Below are 27,860 nucleotides of genomic sequence, written 5' to 3'. Positions count from 1 at the left end.
GCGGCATTGTCCTCCTCACGCTGTTGCTACTCAGTCTCGATAAGACACAGCATAACCAAGTAAACAAAACCCAACCAAACAACCTTTACACGCTTGGCTGTTAATAGCAACATAAGAGCAACCACACATACAACCGTCATCTTAATTCAGTGATCTTACTCCCAGCCTCTCTCAAAACAGCTTTGTATTAGCTAATGATATTTATTCATCCAATTCTATCACAGATAAAATTCTGCTGGGAGAGTACCATAGCGTAGCTACCACTAAAACTATTAAATTCCAGTTCACTAGTTTATAAGACACGTTAACTCCATTCTATTTTGGAGTACCTCCTGATAGATGAAGAATGACATTTTCGGTAGCCTAGCCCCACGTGGGCGACTCGCGAGCATTATCTGAACACGCTTACCAACACTGTAAAATTATTCAGGCAGATGAGGATAAAACCAGTTTAGTGTGAGGACGTGTTTTGTTTTCTGGAAGTAGTGATAGTTCGTTTCTGTTTGGTTAATGATGTATATAAGAGATAGGGGGACAAAGAAGATCGGGAAAGGAAAGAACTTTGCTTGCATTTAGGAATTATTCAAGTGGCATAAGGAAAAACTTGTTTTGTAAGAGGGGTTGTAGTTTGTTCTCTTTCTCAAAGAAACGAAGATGAATTGTTTCATTTTCTGTTAATGATGTAGGAGAGAGAGACGGACATGTTGAAAGAGGATGGGTGAATGAACAGTAGAAAGTCAAGAAAGAGCTTTTTTTAAATTAATTAAAAGAATGATAAAAAAAATTGGTTAAGTTTTGGAGTTTTGCTTTCGTCTTTAAGAAAACAGATGGTTCGTTTGTTTCATTCTGGCTTGTGTCATTCCTGATTTGGATCATAAACAGCGCAAAACGGGAAACTGACTATCTTAATCATGTGTGTTTAGACATTATTTTCGATATTGATTTCAGTTTTCTTGCTCAGCTTTAACAAATACATTGAATTTAATATTAATATTTTGTTTGAATATTGTACATAGATTCCGAAAGTTACGAGCAAGCTGACATTTTTCATCTGAACATATATATAAAAATGTGGTTATGTAAAGTTAAAGTAGAATATACTGTAGATATCTATTTTTGTAATTATATTAATAATCTATTTAAAGAAATTATTCACCTTTTTGCATTGTTTCTACTTACTATTATGCGCTGTTCATCTTATCAGACTTGTGATTTTGCAATTATAGCCGGTATCTTATAATAGGTACCATAAGTTCTTTCAAATTTTATGGATGCATCTTATTATCTATGCCAAGTCTACTTTTTTGTCAATGGATGATTCAGGGAGCTTCTTTTCAAACTTGGCAGCCTTTTTCTTTTCAGTTACTGCTTTGATTAATGCAACAGGCCAGTGAAATATTTGATTAAAATAGACCATTCAAAATGTGTGTGAACTAGTAATATCTTTTAGTTACTGATCCTTTAGACCAGGGACTAAATTTTCCTAATTTCTACTCCTCTTATCCTAATTATGAAAGCTTAAAAAATGTTATCTGTCATTGCAGCTGTATTAAAATCTTGTAAATGAAATTCTTGGCATGGTTATTTCGATTAAAAATTTGTTTGTACCTGCAAAAATAATTCAATTTGCGAACAATATGAGAAATTTTGCTTCCTACATTTCCAAAATTTATGATTAATTTTGTCAATTTTTGTTTTTTTGTTTACCATTAAAAATTATCTTATTTTAATTAATAGATTACATTTGAACTCATAAAGCAAATATCTATTTTTACTATCCAAAAAAATTGTGATGAAGTTTTTTTTTCATTAATTTTGTGTTACTCTATAAATTTTGAGCTAATTTTAATAATTCAAAATTCTTACATAATTACAATTCATTGCCCATTTTAATTTTTATGTTTGTCCCAAAAAAGTATGTATGCAATGAAAATAATTACATTTCATTTCATGAATAAAATATTTCTTTTTCACTCTTATCGTATTAGAGACTAATGTGGGGGATTTTTCTTTTCTGCTTTTTTTCATGAATTTAAAACGTTAAAAAAGTTTTGTACTTTTATTTATTTATTATTATTATTTTTCTAAGCCTTTGTAAGCTCTGGCTAACAATACAAAGAATTATAGAAGTTTCCTATCGAAGCAGTTGTTGATATTTATGTATTTTCTAAGCTAACCTTATCCTTATATATTATCCTTATACATTTTGGAAAAAAAAAGTTTATTTAATCTCTTACAAATTTGAATTTTAAAAAAAAATTAAGTGTTATTATATTTTAACCTGTACTAAATAAATCCTCATCAGCTTTCATCTTCATAGCATCTAATTAAAAAAAAAAAATTTAATATGCCATTTTCATCTTAAATTTTCTCACTGCTGATAAATAGATTATCAACATAGTGGATTTGAGGCATTCTAAATTCACTTCCATTTCTGAAGATTACCAATGATTTCTCTTGCTGTTTTTATCTCAATTTTCCAGCTGCTTGGTAGTACAAACTGCTGAACTCCTAACATTCATTTCATAATCTTGCATCCAAATAACCCAAGACTTGCATTGACAGTTTTGAAATCTGTGATTTCAAACAGTATATCTTCCAGGTTATCTTAATTGCTTTAAACAGGATTTATATCACTTTGAGTGAGACTAATTATGAGTGTGATGATTTCGCTTGATCTGTGCAAATAGTAATTTATTTTTAAATGCAAAATTTACTATACAACGTGTTCCATAATTATCACCTTTCTTAATATATGTTTTTGTTTAAATTCTTTCTATCAAAATCTGATTTATCAGTACTAAGGAATACCAGGATAAAAATATTGTACCTCTTTGCTTGCCAGCAGAAAGAGTCATTGATAAATGATTATTAGAAACCTTTTTAGTTACAAAGTTACAAAGGCTATTTAACTAGTTTTCAGTTTTATCTTTCTTTTCTCACTACTAATTTGACTGATTCTAATAAAGTTTTTATTTATTCTTCCCTTATTATTAATTTCTGACCCCTAAAGTTGTATATTTTTCATTTGTGACTGGGATTAAAAAATATAGATTAACACATTGGTCACTTTTCAAAAATGTAACTGTATGTATAACATTTATAGTTAAAAGTATATTATTGTGACAAATTTTGTGAGTTTACTTCTGTAATTTAATATTACAATGTTTGGTTTCATCACTTTGTGCATGAAACTAAAAGTTAAGTTCTAAATCATTAAACAAATTTCTTTAAACATAATTCATATTAATATTGTAGTTAGCAGCAAAAAGTAATAGTAAAATGGTTAATAAGATCAGACACCGATTTATATAGCTTTATCTTAAAATGTAACCTAGAATTACATTATTCTAATGATATTAACAATAACAACAATCCTCTTAAACTCATAATTCCTACCATGTGATTTTCCTGTCAATAAAAATGCATTGTCAACAATGGAAAACTGCTACACCATCATTAGATTTTTATATATAGTTAGATATCTACATTTCTATTAAAATTATTATTAGCAAACTTTCACATGTAAATAGTTAAATAAGCATTTCAGATATATTCTTAATAAATTGTAATCTTTTGTAATTTTATTTGTTCGTAGATATGGGTTTAAAAATTAACAAACTCAATGTTCAAATGTCCATTCTGAAAGTCGTCTCTTTGACCTCCACTGTGTATTTAATGTTTTCTACTATTTACTTTTGAATACTTTCTCAGAACTTACTTTCCAATTCTTTTTCAAAGTTTTGCTATTGAATGGTACTATTGTTGGGTTTGAGCAAATAAGAAGTGTATCTACAGGCTGTTGACAAAAAATATGTGTTTCTGCGCATCTTAATACTAATTATTTTTCTACAAGCTTATAAATCCATTTCTAGTTAACATTGTGTCTATTTAACTGAAAAGATTTTCATAGTGTTTTAGTAATAGTGTACACATCTTTACCTATTTTGTTCATTAAAATCTGGTATACATATTCACCTAGTATACATTAAAAAAAATTCACTTATATTTAAATAAGTTCGTTTAAGTGTCAAATTATTTTATGATTGAAAATTTAAATTATGTTTAAAAAAACTGCTCGTATGAAGTGCTAGTTATAAATAAGTATTTGTAGCAGTAGTTTTTCTTGTTTCATTCATGAAAAAATTAAACTTAGTTCGTTAATTGTATTAGAAGATTTAAGAAAAAAAGTCTAATTTTAATATTATCAAAATTCAAAAAATTACAAGCAGCTAATGACCCTCATTATTCAAAGACTATAAATTTTTTAGTCTTTAAATAATGCGGATATTTTTGAATGATATTGAATTGTAAAACAAGGTACACTACTGGAAATTATACCAATAGCAATTTTATAACTAATTTTTAAATTGGCGTATCAATTTATTATTTTGTAGACTTGTGGCAAGAACTTGCAATGGATTTATTTTTGTAAATTAAAAATAACTAATTTATTTTAAGATGTGCTGAAACTACTCTTTTAATAAATCATTGAGAATAGCTTAAATCATTGAGATTCATTTCAGGTTGATAAAGAATTTGCTAAAGGGAAGAAAAGAGAGGTAATGAAAACATAAAAATATTATACTCTTGATTTTATGATGGCCCCCCTTTTGGAGCTTCTTTCCTGTTTAAATTTTGATTTGTTTGCTTCTACTTTAGCTGTCAATTAGAATTGACAGTTTTAAATTCTATAAATACAAGGTTTTTGAACCATTCTGAACAGGTTTTGTAAAAGATATATGAGATTTACAATCAAAATATGCTTGGAAAATTATTATAGTTTCTGAATGACTAATTCCAGGACCACCACTCATGACTATTTGCTTCTAAAATTAAGGGGATATGACTCATGGGGATAGAGCGTTCGCCTTCCAATGAGTTGAACCGGGTTCGAATCCCAACCGTGGCTGGTCGATACGAATTCCGCATCCGGCTTGCACCAATCACATTGCTGACGTAAACCATCCTCAGTGGTAGAAAAATCTTGGGTTAGAATCCCCTTGCCGTTAGGCTGACCGTGAGAGGTTCTCGTGATTTTCCTTTCCATGTAACGCAAATGCGGGGTAGTTCCATCAAAAATTCCTTTATGAAGGCAAATTTCTTCCAATACTTGATCCAGGAGTTCCCTGTCTTCTGTATTGGGCTCAAAATTTCAAGGCTAAGTTGAACATTAGATTTTGTAAACCCAAAAATGGGGTCGGCTGTTCAACTACGGATATAATATGGCTACTATTGTTTCAACAGCAACAAAAGAGCTAAAGAAGTGATTTTCCCCCTTGCTAAGAATTTAGTGTTTTGTATGAGGTGAAAATTAAGTATTTGGGTGTACACACATTCAGTGCACCTTGTGGCCTCTCTGAAAAAGCTTGTTGTCATGCTTGCATACTGTTAGTTGCTGACTGATGTCATCAGTATTTAATTCATTGAGATTTAGACAAAGAGAGTAAATCTGAGAGTTCTTATACTATGAGCAATTTTATAAAAATGTTTAAGAGTTTATTGTGTGTGCCAAACTATCAAATCACACCTAATCGAACTGATTGGACTTCAGAAAACTACATGGAAATGGCCAAAGAGCAATAGCTCTAATTCAAAATCACATGTTATAATAACATTGCATTATTAGTTTTTTATGAGTGATTCGTAATATGGATTAAAGTGCATATTTATCAGAAAATTTTTAAAAGGGCATTCTTGCAAACCTGACTGAGAATTAGTCCTGTTGTATATTATCTCTACTTCTTATGATTTATAACTTATGTGCTGATAAAACTCAGAGGATACACTTTAGGCTACTATTATTCATTTCTAAGGATACTATTTTTGACCTTGCTTACTAACACTTCTATTTTAAGCGAAGGCTCTGTAAATTTTAAAATAATTATAACTCCAAATGTTTATCATTGTGCTCTTATTGTATATAAAAAATATATCTAACTATACTTTTACTGATATTTAATTTCGAAGTTTGTTGAATATTAATTCAATTTACTAAATTTTTTGTAGTTATATGGTTATAATGATAAATTTTAAAATGTATAATTATATAAGAGATAAATTGCCCAAACTCATATAATATTATAAAATTTTGTACTTGAAGTTCATAATAATTTTGAATAACTTAATTTTTTTTAATTATTGGTTTATTGCTAATTTTTTAATATTGCTTAAATGAGAATTATTGTACAAAATCTAACATTGGGCAAAAGAGAGTTTTGGACAGTTGACAAAATAGTTTTTACAGTTGAGATGATTGGCAAGGAGAAAGAGTTTGGGTTGAGGCCTCCCAGTTTCTGTTAATTTCTTAACACAATGAAATAAAAACAAAGACTATTAACTTCAATTTTGAAATTTGCAGTTTATTTAGGTAGAACTTAATACAAAATAAAGGTTGTAAGGAAATTTTATTCTTAATGAATTCTTAACCCAGTTTAATGTAAAAATAACAAATTTGATTTTTTTCTTTGTAATTTTTACTTTGGTTTTAAAATGTTGAAATCTTGTCTTTATTTTAATGCTGTCTATTCAAGTGAAATTCGGAAAAATTTGGATTGTGTCAAATTTTTAACTCAGATAATCAGCAAATTCGATGAGCTCTTGAAAATTTTAAAACTTTTTTTTATCAAATTAGTACTTTGTACATAGTATTTCAAAATCATTTGATTGGTTTAAGTGTCTATTGATTTATTTCATACCTCACTGATAAAATTTTAAATTAGATAAAGTTGAAACTATTTCGTTCTTTCAAAATTTTCTTATTCTTTATCAACTTTTTTGTCTTCTCATTTTGTCCATAAACTTTCAATGTTTTGTTATACTGCTGCTCGTAGATGAGTCTTATCTATTCCTAATTTTATTTATATAGTTCTTTTATACATATTTTTTAGAAATCTGGCAATCCAAGTTTTAATTATTCAAAAAAAATTTTTTTTTCTTTCATTGTGGCTGAATTTTCCTTTAAGATTGTTTTGAAATCTTTTCTTTATAAAATAAAATAAAAAATTCTTTCATTGTGGTTGAATTTTCTTTTAAGATTGTTTTGAAATATTTTCTTTAGAAAATAAATTCTTTTTTAATAATATTTCCTTTACTTATATGTGGACTTGTCTATTTTTCTATATACAATTAATTTCTACCAGGTGTTTGATTATTTTTCTTTGGAGCACTTTTGAAAGCTTTAAGTTTTTCCACTGTCTCCTTTGTTACATGAAAAATTTTCTCTTCTTTTTTCTTTAAAAAAGAAAAATTGGTCTAAAATTTCATTCATGTTTTTTGAACTAAACAAACATTTGAAGTAATAGGACCATAGTAATAATTTATGTATTCATGGACCATCATCCTTCTTCCGAATGTCTTATAAAAAATATTTTTCATGGCTTTTTGATTTTTTTTTACTCTCCATGAATGAATTGTTTCTAAAGTTGTTACATCCATCTGTTATTATTCCTCAAATATTGACATCTTCCATGTTTAAAAATTTTGGAATAAAGTTTGGAATTGTCAATGATGTTATGACTTTCCTTTTTTTAAAATTGTTTAAAACTTCATAAATTTATTAAAAATTTGCGAAATGTTTTTTTTTACAAAAAAAATTACGGGTGAAACTTTTAAAAAAAATCATGGAGGCATTATGCATGATTTATGATTAAAAAATCTTTTTTCATTCTACAAAAATTAAATGAAGAAAAATGTCATTTATTAAAAAATACCATTTATAAATTCTGATGTCAGGAAACAGTATTAAACCATAAAAACATGGCTAATATTTTTTTCTCAAAATTTTCAATTCAAATCATGCGTAGTGAAAAAAAATGGAAATTCTATCTGCATTTAATTTTTTTTCTACCTTAAGCCAATATAAATACTGATTCATAACATATTTTTAAGTACTTTTAAGTTTGATTCTAAAAAATTATCTGAAAAAATTTACGACGTTAGTAACCCCGTATATAAAAGTATGAATTATACTTATAGTTATGCATAGATGAAAACTACAGGTTTAACTTCCGACAATCTAGACAACTAAACATGAGTTTAAATTATGGCTTGTACAAGGTATTTTGTTATGATTGTTTGTTGATTAATATATAACATTGATAGTATACAAGGTATTTTGTAATTACCACTTTACCAAGTATGCTGAATTATAGTTTTCAAAAAAGAATTGTTATGAACTTTGAGAATGGTTATTATAAAACTATAATTCTTTATTCAAAGATGCACTTTTAAATGCTTGTGAAAGTGAAGTGAAAAAATATTCATATTATAGTTTACAAATTAATATTTGACCGAGGAAGGAACAGAAACTTTATTCTAATCCAACTAATTAAGAAAATTTGTAAGAAAACATCAAGCTCTGATTAATTGCTGGGAAAAAAAAGAGTTGAAATTCAATCGTTAGAAACATCTCATCAGAAAGCATTTCATCAAAACATTTTCATCATAAAATGAATATTGTTTAATTCTGCTTTTTTCTTTAGTTATTCACCTGATTTTAGCATGTTTTTGTTCTTTTTTGTTTAAATTATAATCCTCAATGTATATACTTATTATTTTAGAAATTCTAAAATTCCTGACAAGAATTCTACTTTAGAATTTTTCGGGAAGAAATTTAAACTGTACAAATCTCATTCTATAATACTTTAATTTTCCTTATAAAATTTTTTTTACTAAAGAATTAAATTGATCTTTGCATGTATGTTAGCAGGCTCACGGTATTCGACCGGGTATGAGTTTCAATGATCCGATGATGTACCAACAAGGACCACCTCAGCCGTGGTATGGACAACAACCTTCCATGCAACAACCTCCTTATTATTCACCTCAACAGCCACTGCCACCTGGTAATATATTTAAATTCTTGTAATACTTGTTTTTTAGTTGTTATGAAAAAGTAATTATGGAACTTTATTCTAGCAAAATTCTTCCTCGGATCTGTGATTTTTCACTTTTTTATCATTATCTTCCTTTTTTTTATTATTTTAAATTATCTCTGTAAACTAGTTTTTTTTTTATTTTGTGCAAGATCAAGATTTCGCATTGTGATACTAAACATTATGTTTTTATCTTTCAAAATTTTTTTAGCAAATTGGGACAGTACTTTCATGCAGGGTTTCCGATTCAGCGGTTCCCAATTGGCTACGGAACCCTAAATGACCAAGCATCTGTCGGCAGAACCCCAAGTTCATAAATCAAATTAGTAGCTGTGCTCCCCCCTCCCCAAATTTTTTTTAAATCATATTTAACGTGAAGAATGAAATTTATTCAGTCATCGTTTTACCATAATATACTTGAAATTATAAGTTTAATGTCAAACAGTTGAATTTGCAGGACCGTTAGCTGGCATAATATAGAAGTTACCTTATCTCTTTTTAATTTGTGTATTCATTTCTTTTTGTTCACCACTTTAATTATAAAATATATCCTTTAGTTTACATATTTAGGGCTCAAAGGACTTACATACTTTCTTAATCTTCTTTAAAAAAGAAAAAAAAATAGAATGTGTCCTTAAATGTCGTTGATTATTAAACATTTCAAAAAATCTCCTGAAATGTTTTTGATTATTCCATATTTTTGTTGAAGTTAACAGGGAGGAAAAATATTATTTATCTAGAAAAGAATTGAAGAAATTTCAAATTCTAAAATTATGTTATATGCCATGAAATAAAGTAAATAAAATGAAGGACAAAGTCTTCGTTGCACGTTGAAATATATTAATCTACTTCCAATGTTAGAGACAATTACCCTTGATTTGATGGCATAAAAAAATTTGATGTAGGAGAAATATATAAAAAGTTATTTCCTATTCTCTACTACCTCCTCATCTCTATATCATACTCTAATGTTTTTCACAAGAGAATCCTCGTATTTTCCATACGTAAAATGGAAGCGTAAAATCGTTCGTTCACTCTGTACACAAAAGTTTTGATTAAAGGCAGGAGACTTTTGTCCCATTGCTGAATGTTTAAATAAGCTTTTGTGCTTCTGCATTGCTGCAAAAGGCACCCAATTTGAATTAAATTTATTTATTAGTAAAAGTGTGATCTTATTATTATTTTTATATTTTGTAAATTTATTTATTATAATAAAGTTACATTAAAAAAATTTTGCCTCGTTTTTTTTTTTTTTTTTCTGCTCCCTGTAATGTTAATTTTCCACGAAAGTTGTGACAGAATAAATTTCAAAATTTAAACAGCAGCAGCAACTAATATCTAACATTGGAAAAATGGGTAGAAAATCACTTTTATTGATTTCATAAACCAGGGTTTGTTAAACCCTTATTGTCAGGGATTAATGCAATTTTTTGCCAAAACCTGGAAAAAATCTTGCTTTAAACTACAGGGATGTGATTCTTCCGCGGATTAGCGGATTTCCGCTTTTTTTCAGATTTTTCAATTTTTCCCGCTAATTTCTGCTGAAATTTTTTTTTGTGCACAAGTTAAAATATTTTATGAGGAATTAAATTTTCCGCTCAGGGAAAGTATTGAAGTCCTCATTCCTCCCTCAAACATTGATTTTCGTATTTACCTGTCATAAAAGTTGAACGTTGCGATTTTTAATCAGGCGATTTAAATGTCGTGTATTGTGATTCTTATTTACGAGATTTAAAAATCCAATATCGCGATTTGTAATTACGCACTTTTAAAACCCTTTGTAGCGATTCGTATTCAGGCGAGCTTAAAATCCAATGTCGTGATTCTTTTTTGCGGTTGTGATATCAAACATCAATTTTTCTATTTATACGTGCTTTAAAAATTAGACAGTGGGATTCGTATTCACGCTATTTAAAAATTACGCATCGGGATTCGTATTTACGTGATCCAAAAATTACGCATCATGATTTGTATTTTCGCATTTTTTAAATTCGATATAGAGTTTCATGTTCACGTGATTTGAAAGCCTCATTTCGGGATTCATATTCTCTTAATTTAAAATCATGCATGTGATTCATATTTATATATTCATGCAATTTTAAAATTAATATTCGGGATTTATAATCACATGGTTTACAAGTTTAAAAATTGCACTTTTTTGTCAAATTTTTGTGTGCATATATATCAGAGCTTATTCTAGGCAGGGTAAACAGGGCGCAGCACCCTGCTGCCCCTTTAGTCAAAAGAATCCACCCTGTTGCCCCTGATGTAATAGACTCCATACCCTTTNCTAAATAAAAAGAGTTGAAAGTAACAAAAGTTTAAGAAATCCATAGTAGAGTTTGGGGAGAAAACAAAGAAGGGTTGAGGAAAGAAAGGGCAATAAGGTTATGGGGTCTATTATATCAGGGCATTAATTTACTTCAGGGGGGGCAACAGGGTGGATTCTTTTGACTAAAAGGGCAGCAGGGTGCAGCGCCCTGTTTACCCTGCCTAGAATGAAATATATCTATATAGCAATTAAGTAGCTGATGAGGTTACAAGTAAATAAGTTTCACGTTTATGTTTATTGTAAAAAATTCTGTAGCATCATTATTAAATTTTTTTAGGCTTATGATATAAGAATATAAATTTGTACTTTTTGAAAATTACTCTGTTAATTAATGTTTTGTTTCAACTTTTTCAAGTAACTGTTCTTAATACTATAGTTCAATAATACTATGTTTTTAAAAATTATATTTTAAATTCTCTTTAAGTATCTATTTTTACAAGCTTTTATGCAAAATATTGCCTATATCTATAATTAATATATTTGAATATTATGAATGGTACTTGTTATTTTAAATTATGTAATATAGTTATTTTCTATCAAAAAGTAAGTTCAATTGCTTATTAAATAAAAAAATACTTTTAATAAAATATTACAGTGTATAGCAAAAATTTACGTTGGAAATATGTTGAAATTTTCCTGGAAAAGTTAGGGAACTTTATTTCTAAAATTAGTAGAAACCTTGAAAAACATGATGCTACTTGTAGCATTATTTTTTCTCTGAATTTAAAACCGTTCATTTTGACATTTCCTTGCATTTTATATGATAAAAAATATTTTTTATTGAATTTTTTTTTTAAGAAAAAAGAACCAACTAATTTAATAAAATTTTTCATCATAGCTGGTGGTCCAAGGTTTGAGCGACCTATTTCTCAATCTAAGCAAGCTTTGAGCTCAATGCTACGTGCACGCCATCCCTCCACTCAGTTTCTGCCTGGACCTGGTGCAAGCAATCAGCATCAAAATGCTGGAGGTGGTGGTGCAATGCCTGGAGCTATGAGTGGGAGTCATATCACAGGAAGTGGAGGTCCTATGCCTGTCAACCATCCAGGATCTAATCCTCCTGCTGGTTTCTCTATGGAAATGATGCAGAAAAGGCAAATGTTGATGCGACAGCAACTTCAACCTCAAAGAATGCCTGTAAGACCTTCCTTCTTTTGTTATCTTTATTTTATTTATCTTAAATTTTTTTAAATTATTTTGAACATGTTAAACATTTTCTTGGTATATAGCTTTCTTACCATTGCTCATCAGCATCAATATTTATTTTTAAAAACTTATTATGAGACACAATGATTCTTCCTTTTGTTGTGTTTCATCTCACTTAGTTATAATGCTATTTGTTTTTCGTCATCTTAAATATAATTTATGGTTTGAGTAGTTTTTAGTTCACTTTTGTACCTTTAAATTCTACCTTCCATCCCTTCATTTATAATCTTATGTTCTAAATCAGTTCTATATTTCCATTATATAAAAAATAATTGTGTTAATAATTTTTAAGCTTTTATTATATTAATTCAATGGATTATTTCAGAGTGGTCCTGGTGGTCCTATGTATCCGCATGGTATGCAGGGAAGTTCAGCACAAACTGCTGCATTACATCATTTACCACCTCAAGGTAATTATTTTCTCTCAAGGCTATTAATTCGTTAAGTTGTTTTTAAGATCATTAAAGAAGTGCTCGTTTTTCACTTTTGGTTCTTAATTTTTTAAAATCTGAGATAAAATTCTTATAACCTAGTTTTTTATTAACTCTTTAAAATTATATATTGAAATCTCTATTAGCAGTGAAATTGGATTATTATTTCTTTGTGTTTTATTATTCATAAAAGTTTTTATTAATTCAATGCTCAAAGTTGTCTTAAATTCCTTAATTTCTCTTTTAAAAAAAGAAAGTGTCCTTAAATTTCTTGAAATTTTTGGGATTTTCCAAATTTTTGTATAAGGGAACAGGAAGAATAAATATTATTTATCTAAAAAAGAATTGAAGAAATTTTAAATTCCAAAATTATGTTATATGCCATGAAACAAAGTAAATAAAACAAAGGAAAAAGTCTTCGTAGCGCGTCAAGTGCGATATTAATCTGCTTCCATTATTAGAGACAATTACCCTTGATTTGATGGCACAAAAGCATTCGATGTAGGAGAAATATATAAATTCTTATCTCTCTATTTCTCCCTAATAACTATACCATGCTCTACAGTTTTTCACGAGAGAATCCTACTATGTAACAATTTTCCACATTTAGACTATTTTCTCTCCTCTTTTTGTTAATAGAAAACCAAAAGTGAAATTTTTGAACTTAAAATCTGAGTTTTTTTTCACTTAAGTGCAGGAACTACTAAAATTATAACCAATTGTATTACTGCGAATCCATGCTGCTCCAAACAAATTGCTTCCAATCGTACAAATTGCTCCTAGTAGAGAATCAGCATCCTTAAGTTTGAAGGCGATTTTGTCCTTAATTTTTATATTTTGAACTTCCAGTCCTGTAATTTTTTTAATGCAGATATCTGAATGAATAATTATTTTTTTAATAATTAAAACATTTACTTTTTTTAAGGAATTAACAAATAATTTCAGACTTCAATTTAATAAAAAAAACAGTTTCTTTTGTCTAAGAATTAAGGAAGCCTTTATCAAATCTTTTTAATGCCTTTGAGACTGCCGCTTAAAATCTTGGCTTAACAGTCAATGAAGGTAAGATAGCAGCAACCAACAAAACTCCAAATTCGCTACCAATAAAATAAGATTTCTGAATTGCCCAATCAATTTAAATATTTGTGAACTGAACAAATTATTTTTTTTAATGTGATGATGATATTCAAAATAAGAAAAAGGAAATAATTAATGTGTTTTCACCCTACAAAATGCGCGAATATCGGCCATAATATTAGAATGCAAAAATATTACACATTCGAACAAAGAAAAATAATTATATTATTTTATTCAAAAAGTAAGTATATATATATATCTGTTGCTTTAAATTAGTAACGTGTATATTTGTTATTATTAAAAGTATCCTGCAGAAAGATATTAATATTAGAGAGGTATGTCGCAGAAAGCGCGAAAAAATTCTGCCACACGGCTGAGGTCTATTTTAAGGGAAATGCTCGAGCAAGGAAACAAATTTATAACCATATGAGACCTTAATAACACTAATATTTTATGGAAGCAAATGTTGGACAATGAATAAATCAAGGAAAAAAATAGATTGCTTATGTGTGAACGAAAATTCTCAAGCAGATTTTTTAATGCGATAAAACAGAGGTGATTGTACTCCGGAAAAATTCCAGATTTTTTGCTAACTACGATCCAGAAGTTTCCGGATATCCAAGGTCTACAAGTTTCAAGAAATCATCGATCACATTTATGTATAAAAATTCTAGTATATTTTGTTTTAAAATAATAGAACTAGAATTTATTCTTAGCATCTCTTTCATTTGTAAATTTTTTTCTGGTAGTGTTATAAATGTGATTAGAGATAAAAGTTCTAAAAGTAATTCAAATCATACTACATGTAATTTATTTAGAATTTCATGTTTGAAAATATCAACAATGATTTCAATTTATAAAGATATTATATTTTGAAATGCGTCATTAATGATTTTGCTCAAGAAATTTTCCGGATTTTTGAGTTAGGCTCACAATCACCCCTGATGAAAGAACCATGTAAAGATAATATGATACAACTTAAGAAAACCAAGTTATAGTGTTGGTAATGAAAACTCTATAAGTTGAAATAGTTTCATCCAATCCAGTTAGTTTGGTTAGTTTATTAAGAAATGTTGGAGGAGGATTTTATGTGTGTGTTGCAAATGATTGCAGCAGTGAACTATATGATTCAAATAAAAATTTTATTTAATATAAGAAACAGCAAAGCGTCCTAGGCAGACGAGAGGAGCGGTTGACCAGCGGGATTCTCTGTGCAGAGAGAGAACGAGAATGTACAGTTATTTTTCGTGGCGCGTGATGAACGCCACTTCCACACACTCATGATCCTTTAGAAGATCATGCGTGGGTGTTAACTTTATTTATTAGAATTGAACATATCTTATTAAGCGTTGACAGGAGCAAAAGCCATTTTTTGCCGTACCGCACCTATAACTTGTTTCTTAAAAAACATTCTGCTATAAGTTAAAGCTAAATTGATTTGCAAAAATCAATGTCCCTCAGATAATTAAAAATGCTATTGCAGGGTTTATCCCCAATTAATGAAGTCAATATTGGATTAAAGCTACCAAAATGGTGTTGTCTCTGGGTTTTAAATTTGTTACACTTGGTTAAAATATGTGTAATAGTGAGCAGTTCCCTACAATGAGAACATTCGGGTTTGTTCATCATATCTATAGACTCTTCTTTGGAACCACTGGGAATATTGGAGTAGATTTCAAACTACCAAGACATAATCTGACTCCATTGAATCATGGATTGGCTATATATGCAAAGTATAAATAGTATGAGTAGCTTATAGTATCTTATAAAATTACTATAAGATACTTATGTTTAGTCACTGCCATTTATCAATGAAAACAATGCAAAGGATTTCCCATGTCGTTTCACATTAGCTCAATTATTTTGAATGTTTTATACCTGTTCCTGGCATGCTTATCTTTACATAGAGAAAAAAATTCTGGTAAAATTACCGTAATGTATGAAAACCCAGTTAAAAATATAAAAATAACTTTTCACAAGCTATAAGGGCTGTAAAGGAAGGACTGTGGGAACCGTAAGGGTGTTAATAAATGGAAAGTGATAGCATCTGCTGATTAAAATGTAATAAGTTGCTTGAGGCAATATAGCCAGCAATACACTGCAGTGCAGGGTAGAAAAAGAAGAAGCATTTTCATCGCTTACTTTATAAATTCTTTAAAAAAGATTGGAATTTTAGTTTTTAAATTAAAAAATTTTGAAAGTTTTAAACTCTACTTAGAATTTTATTGTGTCTGGGAGCGCATGATGCATACCTTCCACGTTCATTGTTTATAATTTTGCAGACTGTGAAAATGAATTATTATATGTGTTATAGGAATGACTCAAGGCTATGGAAATTACAGTGGCTCAGGTATTCCACCCAATGCAAATATGATGGAGTCTAGAAACTCATCTATGCTTTCAAGTAACTTCAACCAATCATATGGAGCTCAGCAAACAGCTTCTGGAATGATGGGTCCAAATTCTATACGAAATCAACAAAGTCAATACATGCCTCAACCAAACAGGTATACATTGTAAAACATCTGTCAAGTCTCCTGTTTTTTAATGAAGGCTGCCGTATTCTTGCGACTATCTCCCATTTACGTGTATTTTCTCAAATTTTTTTCGTATTTTTTTTAAGAAATTTTTTTTAGTGATAAATATCTGCTAATGGCAAAAATACCTCTCTTAATCTTCGAAAGATAGCGTTAGTGCCAGTATTGCAGTTTATGTGCTGCCACGCCGACCAAACCATATGTAGTGAAAATGCTGCTGTGAGTCATTTATTCACTTAATCGTTTTTTCTCTGATTATGAACCTTGTTATTTACGTATAAAAATCTGGTATTAACTTCGATGCTTGCATTGTATTTTTAACGATCGTCGTTAAAACATATATGTATTTCTGTTTTCAGAATCATTTACTGGGAGGGTCAATTGGGCAACTAGAAAATGAACTGTATAAAACTAAACAGTTCAAAAATATAGCAGATTTTATGTTGGATATCCAGATTTTATGTTGGATATGCATTCCACATAGTTAAGCAGAGTGCGAGAGAATTTTCTCTCAATTAAAAAAAATTAGCTCCAAATTTTGCTCATTATCTTCCGATGATAAGTAATTTTGCTTGTAACTGTTATGAACAGAATTTTGATAAAAATAAAAAAAATTAATGTACATAATTATACATATATCTTGAATATACATAATTTTAAAAAAATATAAAATGCCCAATTTCAAAATGGGAGTTTATTTACTTGCGTTCTTTACATTACTCCCTTCTTAATCCATCTCTTTCGAGAAATTGCTGACCTACAGGCCAGAAGTCAATAACAATTGTGTGGGAATCTGAGTTTTGGCAGTTTTAGTCTATATTTCATCATAATTGTAAAAATTCCAATTCTTTAAATTGTGCGTGATTTTTTTTAATTAAAATTTATATTAAATTTTTCAATTAATAGATATATTTATTAATTAAATTAATATATATATATGTATATTAATTAAATTAGTGTATGTGTATATATATAATAAAAACATGTAACATTTCTTAGATACTGATGACCAAATTTTCTTTATCTACCCCTGGGTTATCATTAAAACTGATTATTCTACTATATTGTGAGGTATTTCAAAATGCATAAGGTTTATAGTTGTCCTGATTTTCCTGATGAATATTTTTGTCCTTATTGTTTTGATTTTCAGCTTTTTATCCTGATATTCTTGATTTTTAGCTTTTTGTCTCAATATTCCTGATTTTTGTGTGTTCAGAAATGCAAATGTGCATTTTGAAATGACGGATTCGAAAGACAAAATATTACGATTTTTGTTCTAGCATCTATTCATTTAAATTAAATATGGTGAAAATCGCTACGAGTTAAAAATCTTGGCTATGGTAAAAATCGCTAAAAATCTTCGCTCACTATGAGTCCAGAATTACTATATTGTTTTTTGTGTTTAAAAAAAAGGATACCCTCTTCCAAAAGTATAGTTAGCACTTTTTCTTATTTTCTATTTATTATTTCCTACTTTTCAAAATTTTTTGTTTACTTTGAGCATGTTGAACTGTTACAGACTCATTTTTTAAGAATTAAAAATTTTAATGCTAAACTTATTTTCCGTTTCAATTCTTCATTTTTGCCATTTTTCACTTTTGTACACATATATTTCTTAAATAAAGTTTTTAATTACTTTTTTATAAAGATTTAAAATTTCTCAATTGCATTTTTGTTTTGTCGCTTAATGTATATTTAAATCAAATCAACTAAAATTTGGAAATTTATTTGAAAAATTCGCAGATAAAATGTTTTAAACATACTCTTTTATCTTTTCTACAAAGACAAAATGATATGAAAATGACTTGACTCATTCTTGACTTCTAATATTGTTTTGAATTATCAAATTTGTACTATATTATGCTAAGAGTATTTATTTTTTTGTTAAGGTTTGTCATTTTTCTTTAAAAGTTACAGTTTTTAGTTGTTATTTGTATAAATTTTTAAACAAAAATCATATTTTAAAACCACTGTTGTGTTTAGATCACAATACAGTATGGGAGCTCCTAATGTGACAGTCAACCAAATGGGAGGCGGACCTCATTTGTCTGGGTCACAAATGGTTCAAAATAGTGGCAACACCTACGGTGGGCAATCCAATCCGCAGGCAATGTCAGCGGGTGGAACATCCAACCAGATGCATATGCAGCAGATATGCCATCAGCAGCAAATTATGGCCATGCAACAAAAGAATCAGCAGCAGCAACGACAACAACAGCAGCAAGCATTGGTTGCTCATTTGCAACACATAAATACCAATAACCAAGGTCCTCCTCATCCACAGCAACAACAGCATCACCCTTATCATCCTCAGGGACCGTACTGAAACTCAACTGCTGACTTTTCTTCGAGACTTAAAGAGTGAATACTCTTCTTCTTAAAACCGTTGGACTATTATTTAATTCCGGTAAATGATTCAAATCTCGTTTTTGTTTTTTTCTGATCAACTCGATGAGCAGAATGTTTACGCCTGTACCTTGTTTCCTATGGTTGAAATTCTGGAAAATATTTGCCCAGTAAATTTGTAAATATGTTATTAAAAAAACAATTGCCTCTTCTGTATCTTTGTGAGAGCCTAGCCCAGCTAAATAATTCTCCTGTTATTGAACCTTTTTTTTTATTTTGTAATAAATAAAAGTTAATTATTTTCATAAGGTATCGGATGCATTAAAACCCAATGCTTTTAGAAATTCGAAAAGAATTTTTAATATTATGTCCAAAATGTTTTATGTTTTTGTTATGTTTTATGTTATTTGGTAAAATCTTATAAAAAATTTGATGGTTTGCATTGCAAAAAGTTACGAATTTTTTATTTTTATTCTTCTGGTTGCTTTAAGAATTTTTTATTGTTTACAAAAATCTGCAAAAATATTCAATTATCACTTTAAGCAATTTATTCATCATGATTTATATAATTCATTGGGATGAACAAGATTTCAATATTTGCTATTAAATTGAAGGAAAATCTATTTAGAATCGATAAAACCTCTTCATTGTCCAAATTTATTGATAGTGGACTTTTTTTTATGAAAGGTTAACTTAACTGAGCAGTTTTAGTTTGAAAACAGAATTAAATTTCAGAAGAACCTCCCCGCAATGAAGTCTCCTTACAGCGAATTTCTCCCAATGAGGAATTTTTTGGGCATTTATCTTTTCTATTCTTTTTTTTTAAAACAAAATTGCAATTAAAATGAGATTTCTATGCAATCAATTCTCTGTAACACGTCTGATAAATTATGTTCACTTTTTAGCCTTTTATTGACACAATTAGAAAATTAATGAATGCAATAAATATGTGTTACTTAGTATTTAATTAAAAGACTCTTTTTACTTATCAACTTTTAAAGTCACCACACAGATTAAAAATTTTGCTGGATTTACTTAACTGTGAAATTTTTCAACTGGAACGATTCATTTCATTAAAGAGAGACTACTATATATTCTCATTCAACTTAATGCAGGATTGACAGATTGGTTCAGAAAAAATTATTTCTTCAAGGACACTGAAGGAAATTGAACCCAATGGAAGAAACTAAAAATGACAATTGCATAGTATTATAAAAACTTACATTTAATTATAAAATAAGTTAAATTTAATATAGTGCCAGAAGGTTAAGTTTTTCATATCTACTCTTTAAAAAAAAAACTATTTTCATATTATTTTTTTTTAGTTTTATATAGAATTTAAAAATCTATATAGCATGATATTCACGTGTTTGTTTGTGTATTTATACTTAAAAACAGTATTTGACTTTAAAAATTAATATGCTATATAATTAGGAATTCAGTGTGTGATTTGTCATAGTGTATAAGTTTAACATGTGATTTGTTAAAATTGCAGTATTAATTAAATTTTATTTTGATATTTTTAGTTAGTTACATAATTTTAAAACAAGTATTTACTGGTATAAAATAAGCATTTACGTAAAATATTGATGGATTTCAAGGATTTTAGTTTCTTAAGAAATTTATTTTTCTTTACAATTGTTTTTTATTTGTATTTTCTCATTAAAAATGTATATATTAAATAGCTTGGAAATTAATAAAATTTTTTAAACTGTATTGCAATGAGCTGTTTAAAAAAATTGTTTTAATATCTGGTATTTCTTTTTGAAAATTAGTTTCTTTCACTTGGGGTTGGAAGAAACCTATTTTTTCTATGACAGTTTTTTTCCTCTGTGAAAGAAACTTCCATCATTATATTAGGTATGTAATTATCATTTATATTCTTAAACTAATATGGTCCCAACTTTCACTAAAAATAAAGTATTGTCCCCTCAATCTCCAGTGGTGTGGAAGCAATTCCATCTAATGAGCTTTTGATTCATGTGCAAAGCTGTGTATTTTTGTTTTATGTATAGGTTTGTTTGTATATTATTTAGCTTTAATCTAAATGAGGACATGTATGTAGTGTGTTTGTAAATGTTTCTTGAAAGTATTGTATAATAAAATATTTATCTGATTCGATTTCACCAATTTAAAATTTAATATTTCTAGCATTTAAAAGATTGTATCAGTTACTTTTTTTTAAAATCTAGTTCCTTTCGATATTTATAACGAAAGTCATAAAAAGAAAGTATTTAAATAATCAAAATTTTAGCATAGGTAATGACTTTTGGACAGCTTTTAATTTTAGTGTTATTTCTTGAAAAGTGTACATATTACCTCCTTTATTTATCAAACATTCGAAAATGGTGTAAAAATTTTAATTTTTGCTTTTATTATTTTAAAAAATCCATTAAAAAAATTATAGACATCAGAATGTTGTAAGTAACCTAACAACTATTTTTTGTTTTTGTTCATATTGTATTACAAAGTGAAGGGATGAAGAATTTTAAATGGAAATATTATCTTTGAACATAACTCTAAAGTAATGTATACCATGTTTTTATATATTAATTTTTTTGTGTTAGGAATAATTTCTCCATAAGAAGTGTATGTGTTTTGTAAATACTTAAATTAACCGAACAAACGCTTTTTTTTTTATTGCATCCCTGTTTTTTTATAGTTATTTTCTTAGAAATGTTTTAAAAAAAACTGTAAATTTTCTCATTTTTTATATACTTAACTAAACAATTTAAGTATGTTTTAAAATCTATTATATATACATGAGATTAAACAGTTAACAAGTATACCAGTTTTATTTTATTTAAAATTAAATCAATTACCCAACTGATCATGGTTGATTATTGTATAAACATTTGATTTATGGTGATCAGGTGATTACATTACAAATTTGATGATGTATTTAGACGCCCAACCAGAAGCAAATTTACCTTCTATTATTTTATTGACTCTAAAATACTAACTTCTATAATTTAATTGACGATCTGATCATTTTTATGATATCAAGAATCTGAACAGAGACATTAAAATTGAAGAGTTTAGTGGAAATATTAACTTTTAATTGTTTATTCTCTATGATCTTAAACTTATTCTAAAACTGTTTTGGAGAAATCTGCAGCTCTGTTATGATCGAAAAACATTTTAAGCTCTATCTTGGTTATTTGTGAGAATAATTTTTAAAAAGCCTTAGTTATTCATAAATTATTTTTTTATACAGTAGAACTTTTATATTCTGACTCTATTTTTTTCAGAATATAAAATAGAATGCAGTGAAGACTGTGGCCACTTGTGAGGCAACAATTTGATGGTCAGCTTAGATTAATGGACAACTTATAAAGAGATAATAAAAAAATTTCTGCCCGTTTGGTACTTGATCATTAAAATCAACTTAAAAAAGCGATCAACTTAACAGGTTTCATTTTATCGTCGTTAAACAAAAACAATTTTAAAGAAAAAATTTTAATTTTAGTAATATGTAGTCATAATTCAGCTATACAAGAAGCCATTAAGATTTTGAAAGAATACTATTTGTGCTGCATGATCAGTTATGTAGTCATGTAATAAACAATTGAAGTAGTTATGTAGTAACTAGGTAGTAAGTTATAACTTCAGTTGCTTCGTCTGCTTTTTAATTAAAACTTATGTAGTTTCCTTTTACTATCACATCTTCTATTTCTGAGGAAAAGTAGCATGTTTTATCTAGACGGAAAAAAATTTCGTGCGAATGGAATCGAAAGAATACTTTAAGAAATTATAAATAATTTTTAAAAATTCGTGAAAACTGCTAACGATTCAGATTTAGATTGTGCGTCGTACAAATGATTTATTAAAAAAAAAAGAATACTGCTATTATGAGCAATATATATGTTATTATATATATATAAAATATGGTATATACCATTATTAGGGCTGCAGGTTTGTCGCGGTGCGAATTTCTGCGAAATTGTCATCTTTTTTCTAAAATCCGCGAATTTCTTAATATGTCTTGACTTGCGCGAATATTGCTTAAAATTTGCTTTTTTTCGCATTTTTTATTTATTATTTTTATTAAACAGAATTTTTTACTTTCCTGCACCTTAAATTGAACATGTAAAATTGATTAGATATTTAGGGGAGTGAATCAATAGCAAAATTATGTGAAAATAGTTCAGAGATTAGAGATAATCACAATCTTGTCAACTAAGGTGGTCTTTCTACACTTAGGGAGGGTAATTACCTTCCTGAAGTCAGTAAGAGTACAAAAGAAATTGGAATCACAAAAGAAGGAAGATGTTATAAATCAAATCTTTGACAGAAAAATTGTTATACATGCTATTGCACTGGGCCTAGGCGGCTTCTTGTGATTTCTTAAATATGGATCAGTTTCTTAGATGAAGGGGGGGGACTAGTAATTAGTAGGGACTTGTAACTAGTAGTTTGAATGTAGAATGTTTGAGTTTTCACAACAGTTACTTCTTACAAAGCAACGGTCAAGGAATTGCGCGTTGGTGAAGGAAAATTGATCGAGTTTTGGAAATTAAAGACCCAACGCTCCAAAATTGGCAAAAGTGGCGTTGACGCAGAAAGAGCGTTTTCTAAGTATAAAAATGTAGTAAGTGATGAAAGACGAAGGATAAATGAGAATAATCTGACAATGTACAGTACTTTGTACCAAAATTCTGTTCATTTAAGTAAAAATATTAATATTGCTTGAAATTCAAAGAAATACTTTTGCATACCTGCCAACTTGTAATCCTTTCAAGGATTATTTTCCCCAGTGGTAGTAAATTGAAATTTAAAATACAATTTTAGGCAGAAGCATTCGCTGTATTTTGAACAAACTTATACGGATTACCGCAACTGTTTTGCATAATAGTATATAAGCTTAATTATTTTAAAAACAGTGGTAGATCAAAAATATTATAAATTAAGTTTATAAATGAAAGGAATATATAGAAAGCATACATTTTACTACCACTTGAAATATAGAAATAAAATTTTACGCCAAATGCGTAAAAGTTGGCAGGTATGCTTTTGTTGTGTATTTTTAAGCTTTTTTTATTATTTGCGCAATTTTTGTCTTTTGCATCATTTATATAATAAATTTTTTTCTAGTTAGAATCTGTGTAATTTTCAAAATTTTCCGCGAATTTGGGGTCTTTTTTTCCCGCGACAAACTTGCAGCCCTGACCATTATTCTTTGAAAATAATTTATAGTTTATGAGAATATGATATAGATTTATGAAAATAGATCATAAAACGATGTTACCTCTCCTTCCGAAGCACAACAACACCTTGTAGGCTTTGGCTTTTTCAACCACACACACTTTGTTTTCTAACTACAATCTAAATATCCAAATAGGTCCTGATTACTTCAGATAATCAAAGTTCTACTGATCCGTACAAAAAATGTCTTTTTAAAACCATATTTATAAAATGTTCCAAAATTTTCTTGCACTCTGCTCTTCAGATGTTCATCTTTTAACAACGTATTTTTATTTCAAATTTTTAATTTTATTTTTTCATTAAAAAACTGTGAAATGATCGTATCTTATGTGAAAAAAAATAAGTACTGAAGTTTAATAGTTATTTAAATATGTGAATAAATGAACTTTATGTTATTAATTTGTTTCCCTCTGTGTTTTTATAAAGTCATCATCATCTCACAACCTAACCTAAATAATCTTCTGTGATAGAAAGCGTTAGTAGTGCAATAACACACTCCGTGGAAAGTAAGATTTCAATTGATTAATGACTGGATTGTTCTGATGTAGAACAAAACAACTTATGATTTCTAATTTCAGAAAGTGAGCATCCTCAAACGTCTGACGTAGATCGGACACTGGTTTCGCTTTTATTTCTATAGATTTTTTTTCTGATGCTCTAATTGCAAGCAAAATAAATATTTTGGTAATTTTTAATTATAAGAAACAATCTAATAGTTACTAAGAAAAACTGTTAGATTATCGGTATTATATTTGCACTAAAATACAAAATCTTAAAAGTACATAGTTTGAATTTTTTCTTTTTTTCATTCATATTCAAAAATGTATCAATAATTGATTTGTAAATCAGAGAAATTTCTATGATGAATAACTATTTTTCTTTGATCTAAATCACTGCAAATAAGTGCTAATTTGGTAAATTATTGTTTGCAATGCAGCCGTGTTTGGAAGATTTTACCTTCAACTCAGAGTTTCAACACAGGTGTTTCATGCTGTTTTTCATAACCAGACTAGCAGAATGTCTGTTCGGTGAATAAAAGAAAGTTGTCTTCAGTAATGCATAATCATGCATTAAACTTAAAGGCAGTTAATAAATCTAAGATAAATTCAAGTATTTTAATATTTGTTGACCATGCCGACAGAATAAAGAGTAACTGTCATTTGACATGATGCTCAAGATGGCCAAATGTCTATTTCTCCAATGCCTTTCGCACTCACAGTGTCTGTCTTAAAATTGCTCAGCTGGTGCAATTTTAATAATTGCCAAATATATAAATCTAATTCTTTGTACTTATATTAATATAATTGTTACTTATTGCATACCTTCCAACATTTCAGTTTTGTGCGAAATACATTTATCAGTGGTAACCAAATGAAATTCTTACAAGACCTTGATAAGAACTTTAAGAAAAGTAAAAGCATGACCATTTCTCTAACTGACCTTTAATATGCCGTTTAAAGTATTTATGAGTAATGGTTTAAAAAAGTTCTATCAATTATAATTCATTCATCAAAATTAATTAAGTATCAATATTAGTATGACGATTTTTTAGGGCCCTCCTATACTATTAAGTAAATTTTCTTTATTAACTTAGCTTTTTAGTACATAGCTTATTTTTTCTTTCAATTAATACATATTATCAACATTTATTAACCATTATTGGTGTCAAATAGTATGGTTATTTTTTATGACTCCCATAAACGAATAAGCAGCTTTTCTCCATTAACTTTACCTCTCAATGCATAACTGTTTTGTTTTTTCATTTCAAGTACCGTTAGTTTTAAATTATTTGCTTTTATAGAAAAAAAAGTTTTAAAAACATAACTATAAACGCGTGATTTCAGATAACTTTAAAAATGCTAATTTGGAGGCGTAGTCCGCACATGCTACCACGTTCACATTGATCATTTAGTTTATTTGATGTAACGAATAATTATTAAAGAACGTGCAATGTAATCCTTTTTTTCAATAATGAGAACTAGGGACCGGTATAGCCTGATTGGCAGGGCACTGGGCCCATGTCGAAGAGATCGTGGGTTCGATTCTCGCCGGCCGAAAACTCCTCGCGTAGTAAATGGTGACTGGTGCACGTTAAATCTGCCGGGTCACAAAGTCCTCCATGTTCCCATAACAAATCCTTACCTCTAGGGGTACCGATCCAGAAGCTCCCTTGTCTTCTGTATTGCAATCTAAATTACAAGGATACGGAGTTGAACTTTGGTAGTCGTAAACCCAGAATTGGATCGACTGTTCAAAGACGGTTATAAAATAATGAGGGCTATTGGCAATCGAAATGAGCTATGGCAACACTTAGATTAATAGGCGTGTAAATAGTCTTAAAGGTAGGGAGAACGTTAGTTTCTGACTTGATTTTCAAACCGTTTAAATTTTTTTATGCTTGGGAACTATATGGAACTCAAAACTGCATAAAACATAGTGCCTAATGTAAGCATCATAGAAATTTTTAAGTATATTTATGATAATCTAAATGCAAAAAAATATTATAGAAGGGTAAAAAATCGTCTTACATACATCTGAGAAAAGAAGGAAAGGGACGGGGAGGGCTTCAGACATGGAACCAGTCTTCTCCCCAGATGGCGTATTCGAGTGTTGTGACCTCGAATGAGCTTGCAAATATCATTGATGTTATCTTAAAATATTCGGGGGGGGGGGGGNGGGGGGGGGGGGGGGTAGAAACGTCTGCAGTTTAGTTTTAAAAGAAACGGCTAATGCTAAGCCAATCGGTAAAAAACATTTTTCAAATGTCTCTCCCGGAGTTGCCATTGGCGACTAAAAAGACAACTAAAACGATTCTTTTGAAGTAAAAGCGACTGTTTTTGCTAAAATATAGATAAAAAAACATTTCTTACATTTTTAAATATCAAATAATAAAAATTGGTATTTGTAATGCGCAAAAAAGATACTACCTTGACTATCTTTAGTTCTAAAGTTCGCATTTTTACAAACTGAGAACTGATCATAATGATTTATAGAGGCGACCTCAAATCAGTGGCGTAGCGAGCTTAACTCGCGCCCGGGGCACAATACCTTTCTAGCGCCCCCCCCCATTCGAAAACCATATAGTATTATATATAAAATATACTCCCGAATTATTAAATAAATAATGTAAAATAAATAAAGTCATAGGCTCAAGCTAGACTTTAAATTTGAGACAAAAAATGCAGTTGAGAAAACAAGACTAGATTCTGAATTGTATATGATCATCTAGAATTAGTTCAAAAGATACATATTATTTATTTTACATATTTATAAAGAAATATTTTAAAAACACGCAGTAATAAAACAATAAAAAAGTAAATATTTATTATCTCTAAAGGGATACATATATTTGATAATAATATGATTATAATAAATTAATAAAACTAATTACTATGTATAAATTTTCCTTGCTTTTGATGAAGCAAATTTATCAATAATATCATCAAAGTTGATAATTACAAATTTGTTTCTTTCCACACTTAATGTTAGGTCACTTAAACGATCTTGTTCCTTCGTAGATCGTAGATATGTCAAAATTAATTTTAATTTGTTGAATGAACGTTCGCAGCTAGCAGTTGATACTGAGATAGTCAGAAGTACCACTCTCAGATTTGGAAAAACATCTTCTCCATACGAGATTATGAAAGTACGGAGTTTTAGGTTCAATTTATTTTCTACTGCGGAGTAACATTTTACAGTCACATATTTCGATAAAAAGTTCTATTCCATTGAAATCTGTATTATAAAATTCGCCCAAATTTTTGCAATTTTTTTTCAAGGTCGTTATCAACATTATCCTCGTTTAATAAATTTTCAATGTCTAGTAGAAATCCAAATTTGAAATTAAGGT

The 27,860-nt window shown here is 28.7% G+C and overlaps 1 protein-coding gene across 4 annotated transcripts in view; it reads left to right on the top strand.

Moving 5' to 3' along the window:
• LOC107454238 (mediator complex subunit kohtalo) overlaps positions 1-20,926 on the top strand; it is a 107,044-nt gene extending 86,118 nt beyond the window's left edge. The window contains exons 36-41 of one of the 4 annotated variants that reach the window (XM_043044731.2): positions 4,527-4,562; positions 8,711-8,846; positions 12,047-12,345; positions 12,740-12,824; positions 16,237-16,429; positions 18,443-20,926. In XM_043044731.2, coding sequence (XP_042900665.1) covers positions 4,527-4,562; positions 8,711-8,846; positions 12,047-12,345; positions 12,740-12,824; positions 16,237-16,429; positions 18,443-18,785 — 1,092 coding nt within the window. In that variant the 3' untranslated portion in view covers positions 18,786-20,926. Of the gene's footprint in view, positions 1-4,526; positions 4,563-8,707; positions 8,847-12,046; positions 12,346-12,739; positions 12,825-16,236; positions 16,430-18,442 lie in introns of all 4 variants that reach the window. The other 3 variants (XM_043044730.2, XM_043044733.2, XM_043044732.2) reach the window with 3 other exon arrangements.
• The last annotated feature ends 6,934 nt before the right edge of the window (positions 20,927-27,860 follow it).

This window comes from Parasteatoda tepidariorum, chromosome 5 (assembly GCF_043381705.1).
Source record: "Parasteatoda tepidariorum isolate YZ-2023 chromosome 5, CAS_Ptep_4.0, whole genome shotgun sequence".
Lineage (NCBI taxonomy): Eukaryota > Metazoa > Arthropoda > Arachnida > Araneae > Theridiidae > Parasteatoda > Parasteatoda tepidariorum.
The sequence above is the reverse complement of the archived record's forward strand: the minus strand, read 5'-3'. Positions and strand labels throughout refer to the sequence as shown.